At 47.0% G+C, this 24,769-nt stretch overlaps 1 protein-coding gene across 5 annotated transcripts in view; it reads right to left on the minus strand.

Moving 5' to 3' along the window:
* Positions 1-24,769, minus strand: part of ATP9A (ATPase phospholipid transporting 9A (putative)) — a 133,310-nt gene that overhangs the window by 6,861 nt on the left and 101,680 nt on the right. For 4 of the 5 annotated variants that reach the window (XM_067708463.1, XM_067708467.1, XM_067708465.1 and 1 more), the window contains 11 exons: positions 24,598-24,690; positions 23,350-23,433; positions 21,605-21,775; positions 20,001-20,099; positions 10,883-10,972; positions 10,644-10,788; positions 9,766-9,830; positions 6,848-7,003; positions 3,659-3,723; positions 2,102-2,210; positions 1,403-1,460 (listed from right to left, as the gene is read on the minus strand). In XM_067708463.1, the coding sequence (XP_067564564.1) occupies positions 1,403-1,460; positions 2,102-2,210; positions 3,659-3,723; positions 6,848-7,003; positions 9,766-9,830; positions 10,644-10,788; positions 10,883-10,972; positions 20,001-20,099; positions 21,605-21,775; positions 23,350-23,433; positions 24,598-24,690 (1,135 nt within the window). The remainder of the gene's footprint in view (positions 1-1,402; positions 1,461-2,101; positions 2,211-3,658; positions 3,724-6,847; positions 7,004-9,765; positions 9,831-10,643; positions 10,789-10,882; positions 10,973-20,000; positions 20,100-21,604; positions 21,776-23,349; positions 23,434-24,597; positions 24,691-24,769) is intronic. The other variant, XM_067708464.1, reaches the window with a different exon arrangement.

The raw sequence follows: 24,769 nt of genomic DNA on the forward strand, positions 1-24,769 counted from the left end.
TGGGTGGAACAAGAAATAGAAGTTTTTGTGTATTATTTTAAATGACAGATGTAGTCAGCCACAGAAGAACAAATACTGTACAATCCCACGTATATGACGGATCTAAGTAGTCACATTCATAGTGACAAAGTAGAATGGTGATTACCAGGAACTGTGGGGAGGAAGGAAAGAGGCGTTTGTTGTTGAATGGATACAGAGTTTCAGTTTTGCAAGATGAAAAAGTTCTGGAGATCTGTTTCACAGCAACGTGAACATATGGGACACTACTGAACTGCGCACTTAACAAGAGTTAGATGGCAAATGCTATGCTTTGTCTCCTTTACCCCCCTCCCTGCCCCCAAACACAAAGAAATGATAGGGACAACCAAGAGAGACCCTCAAAGAATTACGCACCTGCACTGAGGAGAGAAAGGAAAGTGGGGGAGGGTCCAGATAAGTGCATTTTCATCCAGAACTGCGGGAACTCAATGGGGAATGTCTCACGTTGATCAAAAGCACTAGCTACGTGAGATTCCTGCTCAAGAGCAGGAGACCCTAAACCCCAAAACTCCTCAAATGACGGCCTATTATAACAGTGCTGGGGATGCAGGAGGTGCAGTGAAGCACCACTGCTTGTTATTATGAACTTCCATGCAGGATTTGCGTTCTTCAACCAGCTACATACATGTCACTCTGCTATACTTCTCAAAAAAAAAAAAACCCTCAAATTGTTTCAATGATAATTTAGCCTCCTAACAAATTCAACGGTCTACATTTTTTGACCACACATCCCATCAGAAAAAAACACTAAGAATGAATCCCTAATGGACAATGTGGATTTGTAAATTATCCATGTGTACCTGTGCAGACAGACATAGAGAGGCAGCAGGACCACTGTGCAAATGTGTCAGGTACATTATAAAACATACATGACAACAGAAGTTCTAAAAAGAGGAAAAAATAAATACAAAGAGAGGTTCTGACATTTCCTTTTCATATTCCAGTAAGTCATCTCACAAAGCCTGTACCGTCTGAGGGACCTTCTCTGGAGGCCACAGAAGTAAATATGTTGTTCAAGAACTACAACTTGACTTCAGAAAAAGTATCGGAACATTCCAGAAAGCGACCACTTTTTGTTACAATGACTTGAACACCCCAGCAGGGTTTGATTAGTATTAGTTGTACTTTTCTCTGACTTTGTCTCAGTTAAGCGGACAGCACCACCTCACGTGTGACTCTGTGCCTGACGAGCAAGGCCTGAGAACCCGAGGAGGGGGCTCCCTCGGACACAGGGCCACACTCCTTACTGCAACCTCAGCACTCCAGCTGCTTCTCTTTTTGTTCTACAGACAAGAGAATGGTGAAGTTGACCCTGGGGCCAAGGCCAGAGCGTAAGACAACAGGTGTTTTCACCCGTCCTTACCTTGATAGATGCTGATCAAAACCCATATCAAGAATGTCTTGTAGGACAACGGCCGTCCCTGAATGAGAGAGAGGAAGACAGAGCGGGCTAGCGTGCGGGGCTCATCCAGGGCACGAGCCACCGTCAGGCCACCCTCCACCAACCAGACAAGGCAACCTGCCTGTTTTCGTCAAAACAGTGGCTCACACACGTCAAAATACATTAAAGAAACGACGTTTTTTAAAGAGAATTGATATTAGATGGAAATATTGGGTTGGCCCAAAAGTTCGTTCGGGTTTTCCCGTAAGATGTTACGGAAAAACCCGAACGAACTTTTGGGCCAACCCAATAAATCTGCTCTTTATCAAACACCCCTTGAGGACCAACAAATGCCATCACACACACACATTTTTCAGGATTGTACACAACAGCATTTCCAGGAACAGACACAAGCTGCGGCTACAAAATGGAACTGTCGGGGGCTTTTTAAAAAGGCTTAGGAGGTTTGTTTCAAAAGTCGACATATCACTGCACAGTTTAGTATTCTTTACATGTGCGTACCGCACTTTAAGAAAAGCCATATACTCCCACGCCTTCCTCTCAAAACAAAGCCACCAGTTCAAGTGTGTTCACATCAGACATGGAGGGTCTGTGTGAAATATGTTAAAACAGGGAGGGAGGGAGGGAAGAAGGAAGGAAGGAGGAGGGGGCTCCGTGAACCTTGAGGAGATCCTTGTAGAGCTCAGGGTACAGCATGGCAACTTCTGACTTCACATCTTTGTCCAGGACCAGAGAAAACACAGGAAACATGGTATAGATGGTGGAGTACCTGGGAGAAAAAAAATCACCGCAGGTAATATGCAGCCAGTGGAGTACGAGCCATGTGCTGCCCCAGCCTCTGGAGCCCAATTTCCTTTCCCTCATTCAACTACTACGTACTGAGCACCTGGTATGTGTGCCAGGGCCAGTTCGAAGCACTGGACATTCAAGATGAAAAGCAGACCACAACGCCTGCCCTTGGAGAGCTTCCGTGCTCGTCGGTGAGTCAAAAAACAAATTCAGTCAACTATACCGTGTGCTGGAGGTAAAGTGCTGAGGAGGGAAATACAATGGGGAAGAGGGAATGAGACATGGGGCGGGGCGGTGCAATTTTAGAGAGGGTGGACAGGAGACGGGGCATTTGAGAAAACACCCACAAGAGGTAAGAGAGAGGCCATGCCAATATGCGAGGGAAGAGCATCCTAGGCAGAGAGAACAGCAAGTGCAAAGGCCCTGAGGTGGAAGCGTGTCTGTCCTGTTTGAAGAACAGCGAGGCTGCCAGTCTGGGTGGAGCTGAGTGGGTGAGGGGGAAAGCGAAGAGATGAGAACCAAGAGGGAAGAGGGGACCAGATCATGGCGGGGGGCCACATGGAGCACGGCTCAGGGAACCCCTGGTTCTATTCAGGCATGTTCTGCCACTCTTCCAGGACCTGACAAAGGACAGGCCATTTTTCCAATTAGAAGCAGGCAGAATTCCAGTGCCTACTCTCAGGCTGAACATAAGAAGATGGAAGACATACTTTTAAGACTCCACTGGGACCAGCCGGCCTCTCTGTGCTTCCCACCTTGGTAACCAGGGGAGCGCCCTGCCAGCATCTCTATCTAGGGCATGTGGTAACCAAACTCCACCTACCTGGGGAATTCAGAGACTGAGCACATCCTCTCAAAAGGTCAAAAGGAACGTCCTAAATTCCAGGTCAGGAACGGGGGGTGGGTTTGATAGCAAACGTAGCAACTGTCCAAGGGACAGCATGCCTCACAGGTCAGTGGCACGCAGCGGCCAAGCTCTATCAGGGGTAACCCGGAGAGAGCAAGGCTCTGGCCGCCTTAGAGACCCACCAGCAGGATGGTCCGCTATGGGCAGCCATGGCAGAGAGGGTACTTTCCAGATGCCCCTTCCGCTTTTTCTAAGACCCGTCAGTGATTTCCTAAGAAATCACAGTCTGAAGCTTCACTCTTGCCTGGTGTCTCGATCAGCTGACAACCTCAGGCTCTCGTGCGCGAGCGTTCTTCAACCGTCAGGTATGAATGGACCACGAACAGATCGGACTCTGCATCCGCAATTTGGTTAAGGGCTTACCAGTTCAAAAACGTATTCATTCGAGAAGGTTCTAAACCAGACTGCCAGACCTGCCTCGACTTGGGGACTGAAGGGTCTTCACATGATGCTTCCTCCTTCTTCTGTGGTATTTTAGGGAGGTTTCATTAAAAATTAATACCTTGCCTGGACTTCCTTACCCAATGATGAGGAATCCTTGATAGAGAGGAACGGAGGCAAAGTAAAACACGGAGGAAAAGACAGCCTGTGCCGAGGAAAAAGGAGGATGTTACCAAAAACCATGACCAAAGCCCTTGTGTTTGTATCAGAAAAATAACAGCCAACGTTTACCAAGCACTTATTTTACACCCGCACGGTCACGGTGCTTTAAGTATATTAGCTCATTTAATTACTACAGCAACCCTGTGAAGGAGGTACTGTTATCATCATCCCCATTTTACAGATGAGGGGAGTAGGGCACCGAGAGGTTAAGTGACTTGCCCAAGATAGCACAGCTCATAATAGCACAGAGCACAGAGTCACACCGCAGAGTTTAGCTCCAGGGTCCACTCTCAGCTCCTCTGCAAACATTTATTAAGTTACACAAGCTGGACCTGGAAATACTTTGTATCTGATCTCAGTGAATCTCCAGAAGAACGCAAGAGATCAAGTCCTAATATCCCTTACATTTTACAGCAGGGGAAACTGAGCACATAAACGGCCCTGCGGGACTCAAGCCCAGTTCTGTCTCCAGAGCCCACACTCCTGACGGCTCGGAATTACCACCTCACTGGGTGTACAATCGATAAACGAGTTGGTGTACATATTGGAAACAGGTAGGGGAAAATATCCTCCGCTGTGAGGATATGCACCAGTTTCCCTGGAGGGTAGGACCGCAGAGAAGGCTTCACTTCTCATAGTACATGTTTCACTCTTCTTGGAAATTTTTACAAAGAGCCCACAACCTGCTACTTTTGCAATTAGACAAAAGCAATAAAGATATTTACGACCCCCTACTGAAATGTCTGCTTCCGGATTTGGAAAATATTAGCTACTGGCAGTGAAAAGGAGGCTAGGGAGATAAAATCAGGCTTGATGCTCTGTTACTTCCTTCTCTGAACATCTACCAGCCAACAGAAGCAAAGTGACCTCAAAGCTAATTTCTATCAGTATAAAACCTACAGGAGGCCAGGGACAACTGTTGCCTAAAGGCTTTTTAAAAACCGAACGTGGAGGAAAAGGCTGGGCCAGGCTAGTGGTTAAAAAGAGCGTGGGACCGAGACCCCTTCCCCTTATCACCTGCTGTGGGTGTTTGCTTGGCATAGAGCTTGGAACACAGGTGGCACCTAGAGCCACGGTCACGGGCAGCCCCGGCCACACCCGGCCGTGATTTCAGAACTGAAAGGTGAAATCCGTTTTTCAAATGACTTCTCACCCAGGCTGGGCCACTGCACAGGAAGGATGGTTATAAAGACGTCAAGAACCTGGTGTTCAGTTTTACAGAGCAACACCAGGAGCCTCTTTCTCTAAAAGGGCCAGACTGACCATAACGCCTTCACCCTGGAAAGAGCACTGTGCAAAATAAAAATGCAATGTCTTCGTCTATCTAAGGGCCCACTGTCAAGGTGCAATGCGAACCGGACTTGCTCTCAGCCAGTCACTTTCAGCACAGTGGACAGGGTTAAGGGCGTTTTTTTGGCTTTTTTTTTTTTTTCTACAGCACAAAGAACAATTCCTCATGCTAGAATTTTTTTTTCTGAATCGATGTTCACGGTAACATACAGGCATTTCAGAAGTCAGCTCATCCAGGCCAGCTTTTGTGTGTTTGCCCAGGGACAAGCTGATTAATCTCCCGGTGATTAAAACCATGACATTATCCAGTTCAGTTGATGAGCTAACATAAGATAAAAGTACAGATGCGGTCTGATGAACCGTAGGAGCTGTTGGCGTTTAGACTGTGTTGATGAAAACCACTGTAAGGCTCCTTCACTCATAAATGCAATCGATCCTGAAAACATAAACCCCACCCCACCCCACCAAAGGCGTGGACGAGCCAGTGGAGGGTGAATTCTCAGGTACACCAGGCAGCACCACTCGGCCCTTTAAGGCAGGGTGTCTTTCATGTATGATTAAACACCTTTCCCACAAATTAAAACATCACCTTAGGTTTATGCATTAGGCTGTTTTGTTTTTATTAATAATGGTAAGGGCGCCTTCTGCACTTGATGCCTTATAAAACTCTCTGCTTTTCAAAGTAGCCCTGTCTGAGGGGCAAGGGCCAAGATGCTTGGATGGAGTGATAGAGAAGTCTGATGCCCACTTTACAGGTGGAGAGACTGAAGCCCAGAGTGGTAACGTGACTTGTTCAAGGTCTCAGAGACACCTGATAATATGGGTTCCAAGATGTCCCGGGCCTATGGTTCTCACCACTTAACTGGGGGTATTTTTCACCTAAACGCCCAAGGAGGAAGGTCAGCCAATAGTTTTTCAACACCCAAAATGCTTCCTTTCCCTCCCTTTGGCCTCCTTCCTAATACAACTTCATTGCCACAGCCTGATGACAGACTTTGAAGGAGCTGGGGAGAGAGAAGATGGGAAAATACCTTACACATTCTAGAATCCTTTTGTGAAAAAGCAAGATGTAACTCCCTGAGAGGACTGACGATTGGGATAACTATGCTGGATTCCCAGCCAGGCTGCACCGGAGGCAGAAGCGAGATGCCCTGGGCTGCGCCGCCCTCACTAAGCGCCCCCCTGCATGTGGAAGCAGCAGCTGGCCCTGTGGATGGAGGGCGGAGGGGCACACCTGCATTAAGACCACAGGTACCGGAATCCCCTGCCTGGGTAGACTAAATCCCTGAGAGACACTGCACCGATTTCTTGCCCACACTGGGCCTCAGCCTCCCCATCTGCAGAATGGGCACAGGCTACAGTGAGGACTACAGGTGAGCCCGCAGTGTGAACAAAGCTTAGCCTGACGCCCAGGGTACAGGAAGCACTCAAGAAAAGCAAGTCATTCTTCTTTTGGGGCTGCTCTCTGTAGATCCTTGCTTCTGCATGTGGAAAACTTAGGGCCGGAGTATTCACTCGGCATTTAACTCTGCCTCTTTGCCTCTGGCAAACTGAGGATAACGACTCACCCCAATATGAGCACCCGGGTCACTTACACTACCGCCCACTTTGTGCCAAGCCCTGGCAAGGCTCACATCGGCTCCGCACAGCAAGCACAGCCTTCGCCCCCAACACAGGAAGGCTTTGGGGCGGCCACTCCAAGCTCTATCGCCCAGAATGTGGCGGGGTGGGGGGGGGGGGCATTGAAACAGCTCCAAAGTGGAGACTGATTCTCAGGCCCATGGCAACCACACAGCCGTGCGCACCTGCCCACCCACCTGCATGGTGCTGATGCAGAGGCTCCTGTGGATCACAAACTGGCTGAGGGCGGCCGAGCGCTTGTAGCTATTCCGGCCATGCACCATGAGCAACCGGCCAAGGTGCTTGAACTGAGTGATGGAGAAGTCCGCAGCCAGCGAAGCCTGTTTTCCTTCCTAAAATCCGACAAAATTGGGCACCGTCAGGAGCACGAGAGGTCAAAGCACTTTTTTTTTTTTTTGGAATTTAAAAAGCAAGAAACTGTAAGGAGATTTTTGAAGAACTTCAATATAGAGGTTCTTTGGTTTCCAGCTATACACAGTTGGTGGTCTGAGTCTAAATTTGATTTTAAAAGAGGAATTTATTGAAATAAAAAACATTCATAAGCGCAGATACTCATAATTGGGAGGTCAAACGGATCTAGTATTAAGCCCTGGGGGTTAGGCCCAACCCATAATGTGTATCAGAAGCAAAGAATCATTCTCAGATAGGCATTTAGCACTCAGCTCAGTTCAGAGTTAAACATACGGGGGAGGGGGCACAGCTCATGCTACCAACAATACTAAACTGAACATTCCCGAACATACAGCTCTGCATGTTCGTAGAACTGGAAATAATCTCTAGTGCAGCCATATTATGGGATTCTCTAATTTTAAAAGGCACATGACAGATGCCACTAATGGGACAGATGGACATCACAGCCTCCTGGTGCGACGCGACAGGAAGGCACCAACTCCCCTTATGTGCTCCTCACACCAAAAACGCAGAACCTGAATCAGATCCATCCGACCCACAGACGTCGTGGGAGGTTCCACGGCCGCCCCAAATGCTTCCAAAACATCAAAGTCATGAGACACACTGCCTCCCCCCACAAAAGAGTGAAGAGACATGAAGACACGGGAATAAATGCAGTGCGCGACCCTTCACTGCTTCGTGGAGATATCTTTTTGAACACCTTGAGGACAACCAGGGAAATGAGACCGTGAATATTACATAACATTATCACATCAATGTTACACTTGGGGTGATGCTGTTATTTTGCTTAGGTAGAAGAATATACCTGTTCTTAAGAGATCCAAGCTGAAGTATTTAGGGGTAACGTATCCGCAACTTACTTTCAGCTGATTCTGAGAAAGCGGGAGAGAGGGGAAGGAAGAGCAGAGGGAGAATCCTGCAACTGTTTACAACTGGGAAATTACAGCGAAGAGCGGACAGGTGCTCACTGTTCTATTTCAACTTTTCTGAAGGAGTTACATTTTTCAAAATAAAAAAGGTCCAGGCAACGTACAAAATGGTGGATCTGCATCTTTTGATGTATAAAGAAATCTAAGATGTAACAGATTTAGGCAAGCTGCGTTTAAAAAAAAGCATAGTATAACGTTTTAAATTTTACATTCTATGTGGAAATACTGTATATACATGTGTAAGATGTGTGTATGCATATATATGTATTTGTGTGTGTATATATAATATTATATATATACCCATAACTATTAGTATAGAAATAGACAAAAATTCTGGAAGAATAACCAATGTTACTAGTTTTATACCGCCATCTAAAAGAAAGGATGCACTTTATCCATTTCTAAATTGTTTCGGGGTTTTTTTTTTTTTACAGTGAGCACTTTTTACTTTTAGACTCCAAAAACCAAAGGAATCAGAATATAATTCTGAACAGAAGGGAAAATGTTTTAGTACTATCAGCATCGTGTAAAGAATTCCATCTACCAAACTCAAGTGTGCTTCTTAAAACCTGCATTAAAGGAATCCATACAGATTTCAGACATAACAACTCCTTCAAGGATCACTTAACTCTGCAATTTCAAGTAACTGTCAACTGGATGAGAACCAGAAAACCAGGAAAAAAAAAAAAAAAGGTGGAAAAGAAAAAACATTTTTGGAAATTCCAAATGCAGGAATGTATGGAAGGAAACACATAAGGGAGCATCTCCTGCCCTCACTCTCGGCCTCTGTACTCTTACTTTACACAGTGTGCTAACAAACGTGGCGACCAGTCTCCTTGCCTACAGTCACCGCAAGATCACAAACGAGAGAGGGCAGGGTAAACTATACACGGCTGGTACACAGTTGACAGGGAAGGAAAGAGGAAAACTACTATACTGTAACACACAAACTTAGCCTTTTAATGAGGGGCAGGACTTCCCTGGTGGCACAGTGGTTGGGAGTCCGCCTGCCAATGCAGGGGACGCGGGTTCGATCCCTGGTCTGGGAGGATCCCACATGCCACGGAGCAACAAAGTCCGTGTGCCACAGCTACTGAGCCTGTGCGCTACAGTCCGCAAGCCACAACTGCTGAGCCTGCATGCTACGGCTACTGAGGCCCACGTGCCTAGAGCCCGTGCTCCGCAACAGGAAAGGCTACCGTGGTGGGAAGCCAGTGCACCGCAACGGAGAGTAGCCCCCGCTCGCCACAGCTGGAGAGGGCCCGCGCGCAGCAAGGTAGAACCAACACAGCCAAAAATAAATAAATTTTAAAAATAAATAAATTTAATGAGGGGCAAACCACGCCACATTCTTCCATAATCCGCAAGAGATCACCCCACAGTGTGATAACTAATGCTTTTACTGACAACACTCCCAGGAAAGCGTTTGAAGTACATTCGCTGCACCCTAAGAATGTAGCAAAACACTTTAAAAAATTAGGTTTTGGCAAGCAAAGACTCAGCATTTGTCTGTAAGATAACAGTGATAGGGATCTGTGACTTGCAGATTGTAATACCAGGTAATTATGATACATGATTCCTTATGCTCTGTAATTGTAATCTAGAATTTCCAGAAGCATTAAAGCTGTGTCTTGGAGGGAAAATGAAACTCCAGCTGGTGGAACAACTCCCAGCTAACGACACAACCACTTCACATCCTAACGACAACCACTCGGCAGAAATCAGCACACACGCCCCCCACCCCACGGGCTCACCTTTCCCTCGACACCCACACCGCAGTCAGATTCTTGGATCATACTGACGTCATTGCCTCCATCACCTGCGGGTCACCCAGACCAGAGAGAAGAGCCAGGAGATTAGGGAGAGAGGCAAGAAAAATAACCTTGCTTTTCGCTGCTACTTCAAATAATCATACACGTGCTGCCTCTCACTGCATGCTAAGTGTCTTTTCTGCTCTGCTCCACTTAATCGCTCCAGCAACCTGCAGTAACACGTTCTTACTTTACAGGCAGAGGAGCTGAGAGTCAGAGGAACCAGGTGACTGGCTGAGGGTCCTGGCCATTGAGTCACTGAGCAAGGGAACTGTGTCCATGCCACGTGGGCACTTACAACACCGCACGCCCTGCCTCCAAGGTGTGGGTGTCTCGCCGTTGTCAGCAATGACAGACGTCGCACGTAGGCAACGCTGACTGCGAGTGCAGCGAGCGCTTCTTAAATGCTACTGCCCCTCTGAATCCTCCTAAGCACCATTTGAGAGAACCACTGTTACTCTCCCCTTCCACCAATGAGCAGACAGGCTCAGCTGGGGGAAGGAAGCCCTCCGGGACCCTCAGCTAGGAAACACCAGCAGTTTGGACCCAGATTCCTCTCCGCAGTGTGGTCTTAGCCCCCAGGCACTGCTGTGTCCCATGTCACCGGCAAAGGAAGCGCAAGCTAAGGAGGAAAGCCCTCAGCTTGCTTCTCGACTCTTTCTCAAAGCAAGATACTTTAAAAAATAATAATAATAACAAAAATAGGGCCAAAGGGGGAGGGGTGTCAATGTCACGGCCTGAATAAAGTGGCCTGGGAACCTGAACACCAGGACCCAAGCACGCCTAGGGAAGGTCGTCTGCGCAGGCGCGGCAGCCCCTACCTACTGCACACGTGAGCTTCCCCGTGCGCTCCTGGAGCAGGCGTACGATCTGGGCCTTCTGGGTGGGCGCGCAGCGGCAGCAGACCACGGCCGGGCACTGGCAGGCCAGCTCCATGAACTCGTACTCATAGTACTTGAGGCAAACCTGGCGGGGTCAGGGAGAGGTGGTGCGTCGGCCAAGGCCCCTCCCACACGGCAGCTCCCGGGAGGAGCCTGCTGGCGGGGTTACCCGTGCCCACCTCCAGGGAGTCTCCAGAGATGACTAGGGCACAGTCGTGCTTCCTGCGGAAAGCGTTCAGCTCGAGGTGGGCCTCGCCGCGGTTGGTCACCTGGAAGGAAAGACAGGATGAAGGAGGCCTTGCTCTCCGGAGCTGGTGGAACAACAAACAGTGGCTTCCTGCAGCCTCGTGAAGACCATGGCCGCCGGCCCGGGCCCCCACCCCTCTCCTGCCCCCAGAGCCAGAGACGAATTAGATCCTGTTCGCTATGACTCTGTGGGAATCCGGAGGGCCTGTACGCCAACCATCCCCTCGCACTTCCCGCAGGATGGCTGTGACCCACATAATAAAAATAAGAGCACAAAGCCACTGTGCTTTCATTCTGTGCCAGGCACTGTCCAAATAAGCACTTTTCAAGCATTTTCACCCCATCTGTTTCTCACAAGGACCCTTCGAGGTGCATGATGGTAATAGTTCTACTTTACATCTAAGGAAACTGACACAGGGCAAGATTTGTTAGCCTGGCTACCGTGTCACAGCCCATCCACTTCAGAGCAGGCCTTGGAAGCCAGGCATCTAGCAGGGGCTTTTCTAAGAAGGCCCAGCTGTTAAATATGACACACTTTGGGGACCATACAGTCTGTCACAACTACCCAACTCCGCCGCTACAGTGCCAAAGCAGCCACAGACAATATGTAAACAGATGGGTAGATCTTGTGTTTAAATAAAACTTTATTTACAAAAACAGGTGGCCGGCACATGGGCTATAGTTTGCAACCCCTTAATTCTAGAGCATACAGTGTGTTCTCACTACGTGCAATAGTTATGTTCTGGAAAGTTGCTATGAATACTGAATTAGTGATTTTTAAACCACTGCTCCTGGGGGAGGTACAGGGCTAGCTAGGCTCCTATGAGCCTCTGGTCACAATATTTTTGTCCATCAGTCAATACATAAGCTCATTTTCTATGTGCCTCTGTTTAAAGACATCTTTGAAGATATGTATTGTTGAAATAAGTCAGAGAAAGACAAGTACTGCATGATATCACTTATATGTGGAATCTAAAAAATAAAACAAACTAGTGAATATGACAAAAAAGAAACAGACCCACAGATATAGAGAACAAACTAGTGGTTACCAAGTGGGAGGGGGAAGCAGGGAGGGGCAAGATAGGGTTACAAGCTACTAAGAGGTACAAGCTACTATGTATAAAATAAGGGGCTGGTGGAGTCAAGATGGCGGTGCGGGAAGACGCAGAGTTTGCGTCTCCCCACAACTAGGGAACCTGCTGGACGCTGGTGGGGGACCTCAACACCCCAAGAGATGGGAGGAATGCTCAAGCGAACCAGTAAGACGTGGGGGGACTGAGGGGAGGAAGTGGAGGCCAGACAAGACCAGCGCCCCTGAGGGGTGGCTGAGAGGGGGGAGGGGTTCCCATGCCTGGAGGGACCCTCAGGGGCTCGGATGGGGGTGGGATGTACCAAGCGTTTCCCCTGCCCAATTGGCCAGGGAAGTCTGCCTTGCTCTGAGGCCGGGTCCTAAGCCCTCAGAGGCCCCCTCCAGGCCCCATTGGTCCTGGGGGTGTAGGAAGGAGGCCAGGGGAGAACAGGAGAAGCAGGCGGGAGAGGCCCTTGGGGACCGGAGGACAGCAGCAGAGGGCGTTTGCCCCACCCACTCGAGCCCTGCTGGGCTCCCAGGTGGGGCCCCCCACCCTCTGAGACCAGAGGCAGGAGGCACACCTGGGCCCCTTCTGTTCTGTTGAGCCTAAGCCCCACCCCCTACACCCCCAGGGCCTTTTCCAGTCCTGTGGGTCCTAAGCATAGGCCCTGCCCACCACCCAAACCCCACCCCTGCTTAGGCCCCACCCTCCACAGCCAAGGCCTTTTCCACCTTTTTCTTTTTCTTTCTCCTCCTCTTTTTTACTATTGTGGTTCTGTTTTACCTTCTGGTTGTTGTTTCATCCATATTTTTATTTTTATATTCTTTCTAACATATCTGTTAGTTTCCTAGTCTAATTTTATTTTTTACTTTGTTATTGTTCTTTTTTTTTTTTTTTTTGCCACCCCACACGGCTTACAGGATCTTGGTTCATGAGCCAGGGGTTGGGCCAAAGCTCCTGTGGTGGGAGCTCCAAGTCTGAACCACTTGGACTAACAGAGAACCCCAGACCCCAGGGAATATTCACCAGAATGAGGTCTCCTGAAGGTCCTCATGTCGGCACCAAGACCCAGCTCTATACAACAGCCTACAAACTCCAGTTTTTGAAGTCTCAGGCCAAACAACAAGTAAAAAAGGAACACAATCCCACTCATCAAAAAAAAAAAAAAAAAAAAAATGAGATGGCAAAAAAAATATGTCAGAGATGAAGGAGCAAGGTAAAAACCTACAAGGTCAAATAATTGAAGAGGAAACAGGCAATCTAGCTGAAAAAGAATTCAGACAGTAAAGATGATCCTGAATCTCGGAAAAGAATGGAGGCACAGACTGAGAAAATACAAGAAATGTTTAACAAAGATCTAGAAGAACTAAAGGACAAACAGAGATGAACAACACAATAACTGAAATGAAACATACACTAGAAGGAATCAATAACAGAATAACAGAGGCAGAAAAACGAGTAAGTGAGCTGGAAGACAAAATGGTGGAAGTAACTGCCAAGGAGCAGAATAAAGAAAAAAGAATGAAAAGAATTGAGGACAATCTCAGAGACCTCTGGGACAACAATAAACGCACCAACATTCGAATTATAGGGGTCCCAGAAGAAGAAGATTAAAACAAAGGGTCTGGGAAAATATCTGAAGAGATTACAGTAGAAAACTTCCCTAACATGGGAAAGGAATTAGTCACCCAAGTCCAGGAAGCACAGAGAGTCCCATACAGTATAAACCCTAGGAGAAACACACCAAGACACATATTAATCAGACTAACAAAAATTAAATTCAAAGAAAAAATATTAAAGGCAGCAAGGGCAAACCAAAAAATAACATACAAAGGAATCCCCATAAGGTTATCAGCTGATTTTTCAGCAGAAACTCTGCATGCCAGAAGGCAGTGGCAGGATATACTTACAGTGATGAAAGAGAAAAACCTACAACCAAGATTACTCTACCCAGCAAGGATCTCATTCAGATTCAACAGAGAAATCAAAAGCTTTCAGACAAGCAAAAGCTAAGAGAATTCAGCACCACCAAGCGAGCTTTACAACAAATGCTAAGGAAACTTCTCTAGGCAGGAAACACAAGAGAAGAAGCAGACCCACAAAAACAAACCCAAAACAATTAAGAAAACGGTAATAGAAACATACATATTGATAATAACCTTGAATGTAAACGGATTAAATGCCCCAACCAAAAGACACAGACTAGCTGAATGGATACAAAAACAGGACCCATATATATGCTGTCTACAAGAGACCCACTTCAGACCTAGGGACACATACACACTGAAAGTGAAGGGATGGGAAAAGATATTCCATGCAAATGGAAATCAAAAGAAAGCTGGAGTAGCAATACTTGTATCAGATAAAATAGACTTTAAAATAAAGACTGTTAGAAGAGATAAGGAAGGACACTACATAATGATCAAGGGATCAATCCAAGAAGAAGCTATAACAATTATAAATGTTTATGCACCCAAAATAGGAACACCTCAATAAATAAGGCAAATGCTAACAACCCTGAAAGTGGAAATCGACAGTAACACAATAATAGTAGGGGACTTTAACGCCCCACTTACACCAATGGACAGATTATCCAAACAGAAAATAAATAAGGAAACACAAGCTTTAAATGACACAATAGGTCAGATACATTTAATTGACATTTATAGAACATTCCACATGAAAGTGGCAGAATACACTTTCTTCCCAAGTGCACACAGAACATTCTCCAGGATAGATCACATCTTGGGTCACAAATCAAGCCTCGGAAAATTTAAGAAAACTGAAATCGTATCAAGCATCTTTTCTGACCATGTGATGAGACTGGAAATCAATTACAGGGGAAAAAAACTGTAAAAAAAAAACACAAATACATGGAGGCTAAACAGTGCACTACTAAATAACCAAGAGATCACTGAAGAAATCAAAGAAGAAATTAAAAAATACATAGAGACAAATGACAACAAAAACACGATGACCCAAAACCTATGGGATGTAGCAAAAGCAGTTCTAAGAGGGAAGTTTATAGCAATTCAGTCTCACCTCAAGAAACAAGAAAAATCTCAAATAAACCATCTAACCCTACACCTAAAGCAGCTAGAGAAAGAAGAACAAAGAAAACCCAAAGTCAGTAGAAGGAAAGAAATCATAAAGATCAGAGCAGAAATAGATGAAACAGAAACAAAGAAAACAATAGCAAAGTTCAATAAAACGAAAATCTGGTTCTTTGAGAAGATAAACAAAATTGATAAACCCTTAGCCAGACTCATCAGGAAAAAAAGGGAGAGGATGCAAATCAATAAAATTACAAATGAAAAAGGAGAAATCACAACTGACACGGCAGAAATACAAAGGATTATGAGAGACTACTACAAACAACTATATACCAATAAAATGGACAACCATGAATAAATGGACAAATTCTTGGAAAGGTGCAATTTTCCAAGACTGAATCAGGAAGAATTAGAAAATATAAACAGACCTATCACAAGTAATGAAATTGAATCTGTAATTAAAAATCTTCCAATAAACAAAAGTCCAGGACCAGATGGCCTCACAGGCGAATTCTATCAAACATTTAGAGAAGAGCTAACAGATTATTTTCAAACTCTTCCAAAAACTGCAGAGGGAGGAACACTCCCAAATTCATTCTACAAAGTCACCACCCTGATACCAAAACCAGAAAAAGGTATCACAAAAAAAGAAAATTATAGACCACTATCACTGATGAACATAGATGCAAAAATCCTGAACAAAATACTAGCAAACAGAGTCCAACAACACATTAAAAGGATCATACACCATGATCAAGTGGGGTTTATCCCAGGGATGTGAGGATTCTTCAATATATGCAAATCAATCAATGTGATACACTATATTAACAAATTGAAGAATAAAAACCACACGATCATCTCAACAAATGCAGAAAAAGCTTTTGACAAAATTCAACACCGATTTATAATAAAAACTCTCCAGAAAATGGGCATAAAGGGAACCTACCTCAACATAATAAAGGCCATATATGACAGACCCACAGAAAGCATCATAATCAATGGTGAAAAACTGAAAGCATTTCCTCTAAGATCAGGAACAAGACAAGGATGTCCACTCTTGCCACTCCTCTTCAACATAGTTTTGGAAGTCCTAGCCACGGCAATCAGAGAAGAAAAAGAAATAAAAGGCATACAAATTGGAAAAGAAGAAGTAAAACTGTCACTGTTTGCAGATGACATGATACTATACATAGAAAATCCTAGATGCCACCAGAAAACTACTAGAACTAATCAATGAATTTGGTAAGGTTGCAGGATACAAAATTAATGCACAGAAATCTCTAGCAATCCTATACACTAACAACGAAAAATCAGAAAGAGAAATTAAGGAAACAATCCCATTTACCATCACAACAGAAAGAATAAAATACCTGGAATAAACCAACCTAAGGAGGCAAAAGACTTGTCAGAAAACTATAAGACAATGATGAAAGAAATCAAAGATGACACAGAGGCGGAGAAATATACCATGTTCTTGGATTGGAAGAATGAATATTGTGAAAATGACTGTACTACCCAAAGCAATCTACAGATTCAATGCAATCCCTATCAAACTACCAACGGCATTCTTCACAGAATTAGAACAAAAAAATTTTACAATTCGTATGGAAACACAAAAGACCCTGGATAGCCAAAGCAATCTTGAGAAAGAAAAACAGAGCTGGAGGAACCAGGCGCTCTGACTTCAAACTATACTACAAAGCAACAGTAATCAAGACAGTATGGTACTGGCACAAAAACAGAAACATAGATCGATGGTACAGGATAGAAAGCCCAGAGATAAACCCACGCACATATGGTCACCTAATTTATGACAAAGGAGGCAAGAACATACAATGGTGGTTCTTCAATAAGTGGTGCTGGGAAAACTGGACAGCTACATGTAAAAGAATGAAATTAGAACACTCCCTAACACCATACACAAAAATAAACTCCAAATGGATTAAAGACCTAAATGTAAGACCAGACACTATAAAACTTTCAGAGGAAAACACAGGAAGAACACTCTTTGACATAAATCACAGCAAGATCTTTTCTGACCCACCTCCTAGAGTAATGAAAATAAAAACAAAACTAGACAAATTGGACCTAATTAAACTTCAGAGCTTTTGCACAGCAAAAGAAACCATAAACAAGATGAAAAGACAACCCTCAGAATGGGAGAAAATATTTGCAAATGAAACAATGGACAAAGGATTAATCTCCAAAATATACAAACAGCTCATGGAGCTCAATATCAAAAAAAACAAACAATCCAATTAAAAAATGGGCAGAACACCTAAATAGACTTTTCACCAAGTAAGACATACAGGTGGTCAAGAGGCACATAAAAAGATGCTCAACATCACTAATTATTAGAGAAATGCAAATCAAAATTACGAGGTATCACCTCACGCCGGTCAGAATGGCCATTATCAAAAAATCTAGAATCAATAAATGCTGGAAACGGTGTGGTGAAAAAGGAACCGTCCTGCACTGTTGGTGGGAATGTAAATTGATACAACCACTATGGAGAACAGTATGGAAGTTCCTTAAGAAACTAAAAACAGAACTACCATATGACCCAGCAATCCCACTACTGGGCATATACCCTGAGAAAACCATAATTCAAAAAAAGACATGTACCACAATGTTCACTGCAGCATTATTTACAATAGCCAGGACATGGAATCAACCTAAATGTCCATCAACAGATGAATGGATAAAGAAGATATGGCACATATATACAATGGAATATTATTCAGCCATAAAAAAACCCGAAATTATTTGTAGTGAGGTGGACGGACCTAGAGTCTGTCATACAGACTGAAGTCAGAAAGAGAAAAACAAATACTGTATGCTAACACATATATATGGAATCTAAAAAAAAAGGTACTGATAAACCTAATGGCAGGGCAGGAATAAAGACACAGACATAGAGAATGGACTTGAGGACACGGGGGTGGAGGGAGAAGCTGGGGCAAAGTGACAGAGTGGCATGGACATATATACACTACCAAACGTAAAATAGATAGCTAGTGGGAAGCAGCCCCATAGCACAGGGAGATCAGCTCGGTGCTTTGTGACCACCTAGAGGGGTGGGATAGGGAGGGTGGGAGGGAGGCTCAAGAGGGAGGGGATATGGGGATATATGTATGTATACAGCTGATTCACTTTGTTGTACAACAGAAACTAACACAGTATTGTGAAGCAATTATACTCCAATAAAGATCTATTAAAAAATTTAAAAATAAAATAAATAAGCCACAAAGATATATTGTACAGCACAGGGAATACAGACAATATTTTATAATTATAAATGGAATATAACTTTTAAAAACTGTGAATCAGTTGTGTTGCACACCTGAAACATATAATATTGTACGTCAACTACACTTCAATAAAAAAAATTTTAATTAAAAAAATATATTTATTATTGATTCATTAACACTAGACTCATGGCCAACAGGACCATGACTCATGCCTGGAGGAAGCTTATCTCCAGGAGGCTCATCACAGCCTTCCTGCACTCAGGGATATGGTCAGTTCTCAGCTCTGTGCTGGGGGCCATGTTAAACAGTGAAACTGCTAACAAAAAACCCCACAAAAATGCAAAAAACGTGGCACTGAGTAGACTGAAAAGGACCCTTGCGTCCACCTGAGAGCTGAGACAAGAAGGCAGAGCGGGCTTCCCTAGTGGTGCAGTGGTTAAGAATCTGCCTGCCAATGCAGGGGACACGGGTTTGAGCCCTGGTCCGGGAAGATCCCACATGCCGTGGAGCAACTAAGCCCGTGTGCCACAACTACTGAGCCCGGGTTCCACAACTACTAAAGCCCGCGCGCCTAGAGCCCGAGCTCTGCAACAAGAGAAGCCATCGCAATGAGAAGCCCGTGCATCTCAATGAAGAGTAGCCCCCACTCACCGCAACTAGAAAAAGACCACACGCAGCAACGTAGCCAAAAATAAATCAATCAATAAATTTTTTTTTAAAAAGGCAGAGCGTCGCCCCTCTCCACCTCAGTTAGGAACTCACTCGTCAGATGACTCAAACTTTCCACTGCTGTGTATCCGTCCATATAGGGCTCTGAAAGCACCTCGAGTATTGATTTTTGGGTTACAAACAAGTTTTAGTGAGTGGGTGAATTTGCAAATACAGAATCCATAATGAGGATCCACTGTATCTGTCTCTACACGATGCTGGTTGTGCTAGTCCCGAAACTGCTGGATTTCATAAAGCTTCAACGGGCTATAGACCAAAGGCAGGGGTATGGGGGGAGACCCCCAAAACATCCAGATCCAGTTGTTTGGCTTGGTAGCTCTGATGACAGATAAGTAGGACCACCACATCTGGCCCCAGAGGGGACCTAGTGCCTCTCCCAACTCCCAACTCAATAAGGCCAATCACCGTCCTTGGCTTCAAGCCCTGGAGCAGCTCCTTGTGCCCGCACTGCTTGGGCCAAGCGCTGGCCACCAGGGCAGGGAATTCTCATTTGCCACCCAACACGCCTCCTTCTAAAGGTTCCTCAAGGGTTGCCTTCAGGAGGGAAGACAGGCCAGTATCTGCGATCTGGAACTGATTTCCTACCCAAGGAGTTGGCTTTGAAGGGTTCAGGGAAATCCCAGACTTGTATGTACAATTTCACACGTATGAGCTCATCTGCATCCTTCACGCTGATCATACCTAACTCCCGTCAGCTCCTCAAAGGGACCACAGCCAGCACCGGGTAAAGAACACAGATTAACATGGGGCGGTAACCAGGCGCTCCTGCACCACCACCGGCAGGAATCGTTGAGCCTCGCCTGGGTCATTCAGTGATCCCACCCAAACCAACGACGTGAGCTCCCGCCACCCCCCCCCCCCCCCCCCCAGGGATCCAAGCGAGGCTATGAGGCTACAGGGCAAACGGCAGTACCACCCCACAGGGCCCCAGAGCAGACAACGCTTTACCAGCCGAAAAACGTGGATGTCTTGGTTTCTGGTCACCAGATGTGCATTCTTTGCTGTGCATGTAGCTGTCTCCAGCTTGTCCCCCGTCAGCATCCAAACCTGAAATTACCGCATGGAAGGGGTCCCCTTGGTTAGCGTTTGAGGCTAGCCTGTCGCCTGTGTCAGCCGAGTTTCCAAACACATCGAGCTGAACTTGATACGTTCCATTTACCTCCTTGAGGCCTACAATGTCCCCAACGAACCACAGGAAAGGCCCCAGTTCAAGGGCTTCAAGACCTTGGGCGTCTGCCGCTGGTGGTAGCAAAAGCTGGTGTGGCACTTTTGAAAAACTGGCCACATGCTGCAGTAGACGTCGTGAAGCTCAGCCTCTGCCCTCCTAATCCCCGTTCCGGAAACTTTTCTTAAAGCAATAAATAATCTCAAAGAAGGGGAAGGCTGTATGGACGAGGGGTCACTTCCATGTCCCACAGGAAACACTGATTTGTCACGTTCCACAGGTCTTTCTACGCGGCCGGATGCCCCCGAGCAATCTCAGGGGGCTGAACCCTAAATAAACGCCGACAGTAAACGTGCCAGGTCCTTCCTCGCCTCGTAACTGAGCACTGTGCGCCTCAGTGTGGCGGGCTCAGAGAGGGTAGGTGACTTGCCCAAAGCCACAGAGCTAGTTCCTGTCCCGACCAGGCCCAGAACCCAGGTCTTCAGAGTCTAAACGGATGTGCTTCCTACCCTGCTGATTCACCCATTAACCCTCTGCTCCCAGTGGGGAAGTGGGGTGGGGGCCTTAGAGTCATCGGACAAAGGATATCTTGGCAGCAGGGGAAGCGCAGGAAAGAAAATAACCACAAAGGTTCCCCGAGTGTTCACCGTGCCGGGCACCTGTTAAGTGCTGTGCGTTGTTCCTTCACAGTAACTTTACGAGGTGGGAAACGGAGGCCCAGGCCTCATCCGTCCTGCTGACATCGCCCCGCTCAGCTCACGGGCACTCGCGCCAGATGCGGGCCCAAGGATGCAGCCCAGAGCTGCTCTGGGCAGAGGCAGGCAGCTTAACCTACGTTATCTTCAGGAGCTTCTAGCCGAAGAGTTTGCTAATCCCTTGCTTGGGTCCGCAGAGATGGAGCCCGCTCCCCAGACGCCCTCTACTGGCGTCTCCGGATTAAACTACCAGATATGTACTTTTTGGCCCCAAACGAGAATGTAAATACGGCAGTTCGTTGGGGCAGATGGTCACTCTGTTGGGTGGTCATTCAGTTACCCAGACCAAAACACAGATTGGTTGGCTGGCCGGACACTCAACAAGAATATAACAAACACCGCAAATGCGCGGGACACAGCTGGTCCTGAGAGCTAAGGAGATGCTCTCGGTCCTGTCTCCATGGAGCCCGGCAGCAAACGCGGACACGCAAGACGTCTGCCACAGCTGTCGAGGATGGGAGGGCTACAGGTCACTGTCCGAGCCCGGCTCCCTGTCACTATTTCCGTCCTCGGCCCCGCCTCCCCCCATCTCTAATTTTCACCCTCCGCTGACGGGATCACTGGTCTAAGTCTGGAAGTCACTGCCATGTGGCAACCTATTTCAGCAGTGGGTCCAGGCAGGCTCACCCTACCTTGATGCCGGCGTTCCTCAGGGTCTCCAGGGTGGGCCTCACGTCCGCCTGGAGCTGGTCCTCCACCCCTGTCAGGCACAGCAGCTCCATCTCCATCTCCAGGCTCTCGATCACTGTGGCCACTTTGAGGGAACGGTCGTGCACACTCAGCTTGGCCTGGACATAGCGGGCCTGGGACACACCAGGGGACACTGTCACCACTTAGGATGGAGAGGTGCAAGGCGGACCAACTGGCAGTGGGAGCGTCTCATCCCCCACACAGGGCAGGGACCCCAGCACCTGGGTGAACCTCAAAGGGGTGAAACTGAGACCTCCAGCCTCCTTCCCAGTTCATCAGTCCAGACGCTGGAACTGGACAGACCGGAGCTCCACCCTTTGCTCTACACTCACCTGCTGTGCAACTTCTAGCAGGTCACTTAACTTCTCTGAGCCTCAATTGTTTTCCTCCCCGAAGAGGCAATAACGGCCCCAACTTCACTGGGTTTTTACAAGGATTAGTACAACTCGAGACCTCAAAAGACGGTAGATTCTCCCCACACAGCATATGCTCTGTAACCAAGAACTCTTGACCACCAGGTTGTCTAAAGACAAAGTCTTACTTCCAAAGCCCATCGACCCAACCCTTCTGTTTATCCCCTCTTTAGGGTGTTAACAAAGATACAGCAGTCACAAAGCATATGCCTTTAAAACTGAAAGAAAGGTAGAATTTTATCAGGGCTAGAACTCTCGTTAAATAAAACTTTACAAAGAACTCAAGCACATAAAAGTGACAGACCCGAGCACAGTTTCTCTGGGTGGAGCAGGACAAGGGCCGCAGAAGCCTTTCCCCCAACCTGGTCTCTCTCCCCTTCAGTCACGTGTAAATACATTCATTCAGCTTTGTGCCAGGACTGGGGGTACAACAAGGACCCTCCCCCTCAAGGAACACACAATCCATGGGATGAGATGACAATTAACAAGACATATTTATACTGGAAGCCTTGGCAGTGAAAGTCAATGATCGAGTTCAAATCCAACATTTTTTACAGCTTAAAAAAATCAGGGCTTCAAGAAGGTTTACAGTTTCAAATTTGAAGGTTTCATTTCATATTTTTCAAAAGGTTTATAATGACTATCGTTAAGTGTTGGGGTACAAGGGCAAACCAAACTGATAAAGTCTCTGCTCTCAAAAAGATTTTATTCCAGAAAGAAGCTATCAAAAAGAATGTGAGGGCTTCCCTGGTGGCGCAGTGGTTTAGAGTCCACCTGCCGATGCAGGGGCCACGGGTTCGTGCCCCGGTCCGGGAAGATCCCACATGCCGCGGAGCGGCTGGGCCCGTGAGCCATGGCCGCTGAGCCTGTGTGTCCAGAGCCTGTGCCCCACAACGGGAGAGGCCACAACAGTGAGAGGCCCGCATACCGCAAAAAAAAAAAAAGAATGTGAAAATACGTACATAAAGTCATTACAGCTGGTGATAAATGCAGTGAAGAAAGTTCAACAGGGTGACAACGGGGAGTGATGAGGCGGGGCTGCTTTAGATGGGGGATCCAGGAAGACTTCTCAGAGGAGGCGGCATTTGAGCTGAGACCCAAAGGAAGTGAGGGAGGGGGGCCTTGGAGCTCTGTGAGGGAGGACAGTACTAGGCAGAGAGAAGAACCTGGTGTGCTCAGAAATGACGTCCGTCTGGCCAGAGCAGAATGAGGGAGGGGAAGATGGGGAGGTGAGTGGGGCTAAAAAGTAAAAGGAAAGTCACAGAACCACTGACCTCAAAGTCTTGATACTGCTCCTCTGCTAGAGATTTCTTCGCCACCACAAGCACCCGCAGCCCTTCCCGGGCCATGTTTCCACACTGAAAAGCAAACCCTGGTCAGCGGAGAGCCGCACTAAGGGTTCTGTATCCCGGACTCTCTCTGGGGAGGGCTGGAGGCTGAAGTGGATGCCCCTCCCAAGGGGACAGTGCAATGGTAAATCAGAACGCTGCTTTCCCCTGAAGCAGTCTCTCTCAGCAAACCTTCCAAAGGGGTCTCAAAATTTAAGTCAATGCAGTAAGATCTCAGAGACTAATCTGGATTTCAGGCTCGTTGGAAAAACTGAACCTTTGACAAGAGCACTTTCCCAAATGACCACAGCCAGTGATACTGAAAGGCGGCTGTTTCCACACGGTCCCACGAAACATAGCTGTCAAGTGAAGAACATTCCAACACGTTCAACGCACAAAGTGTGATGCTGTCAGGAAACACATCCCGGCCCGTTTCATTCACCTGAGTTACCTGCCTGGCCCCTGGCATTTGGGTTTGTTACTCACTAATTGGAAATATGATATTACTGAACATAAAATGTGAATTCTGCGCCTGGAGATGGGAGATGAAACAGAAACGGCCTGACAGACTGGAGAGTTCCTTCCCTCCCTGCTGCAGCCAATTCCCACGTCACAATCCGGGACAAGGGGGCCTGTGACGGGGCCCCATGATGCCCGCCTCCTGGTACCCACACCCTTGTATGTTCACCTGCCCTGAGTGTGCACTGGACCCAGTGCCTTGTTCCTAACAGACAGAATGCGGCAAAGTGAGGGGAGGTCGTTTCCAAGAAGGTCACTTCTCTCTGTTTCATCTCTCTGTTTCACTTCTCTCTGTTTCATCCACATGGCAAGGAACGTGGCTGCCTCCGGCCTAGAGGCACTGAGGAGCTGAATCCTGCCCATGACCACTTCCCAGTGGGCTGGGAAGGGGGTCCCGCCCCAGCTGAGCCTTCAGATGAGACCCCAGCCTCGGGTGACCCCTTGACCAAAGCCAAAGAGACCCTGAGCTGAGGACCCAGCCAAGCTGTGCCTGGATTGCTGATTCGCAGAAACTGTAAGAAATTACACGCGTCCTCCTAAGCTGCTACGTTTGGGGGTGATTTGTTACATAGCCCCAGAAAACGCATGCAGGGACCCACCTCACTATTCCATGCAAGGGACAGACTCCAGGACACGCATCCGAGGCCCTGTTTCCACACCCCACGTCACGCTTACCTCTTCCTCCAGCCAGTCGTTGTACTGCACGATGCCAGCCATGACGACATCCGCTCCCTTCATGTAAAACGTAATCTCCCCGGTCGATTCATCCTAGAGGGAGGGCCGGGAGGAATGAACACCCAAGAGGAACACTTGGTCCCGCTCCAGTGGCCGCTTCCCACGAGAGATG

Source organism: Pseudorca crassidens, chromosome 15 (genome assembly GCF_039906515.1).
Source record: "Pseudorca crassidens isolate mPseCra1 chromosome 15, mPseCra1.hap1, whole genome shotgun sequence".
NCBI lineage: Eukaryota > Metazoa > Chordata > Mammalia > Artiodactyla > Delphinidae > Pseudorca > Pseudorca crassidens.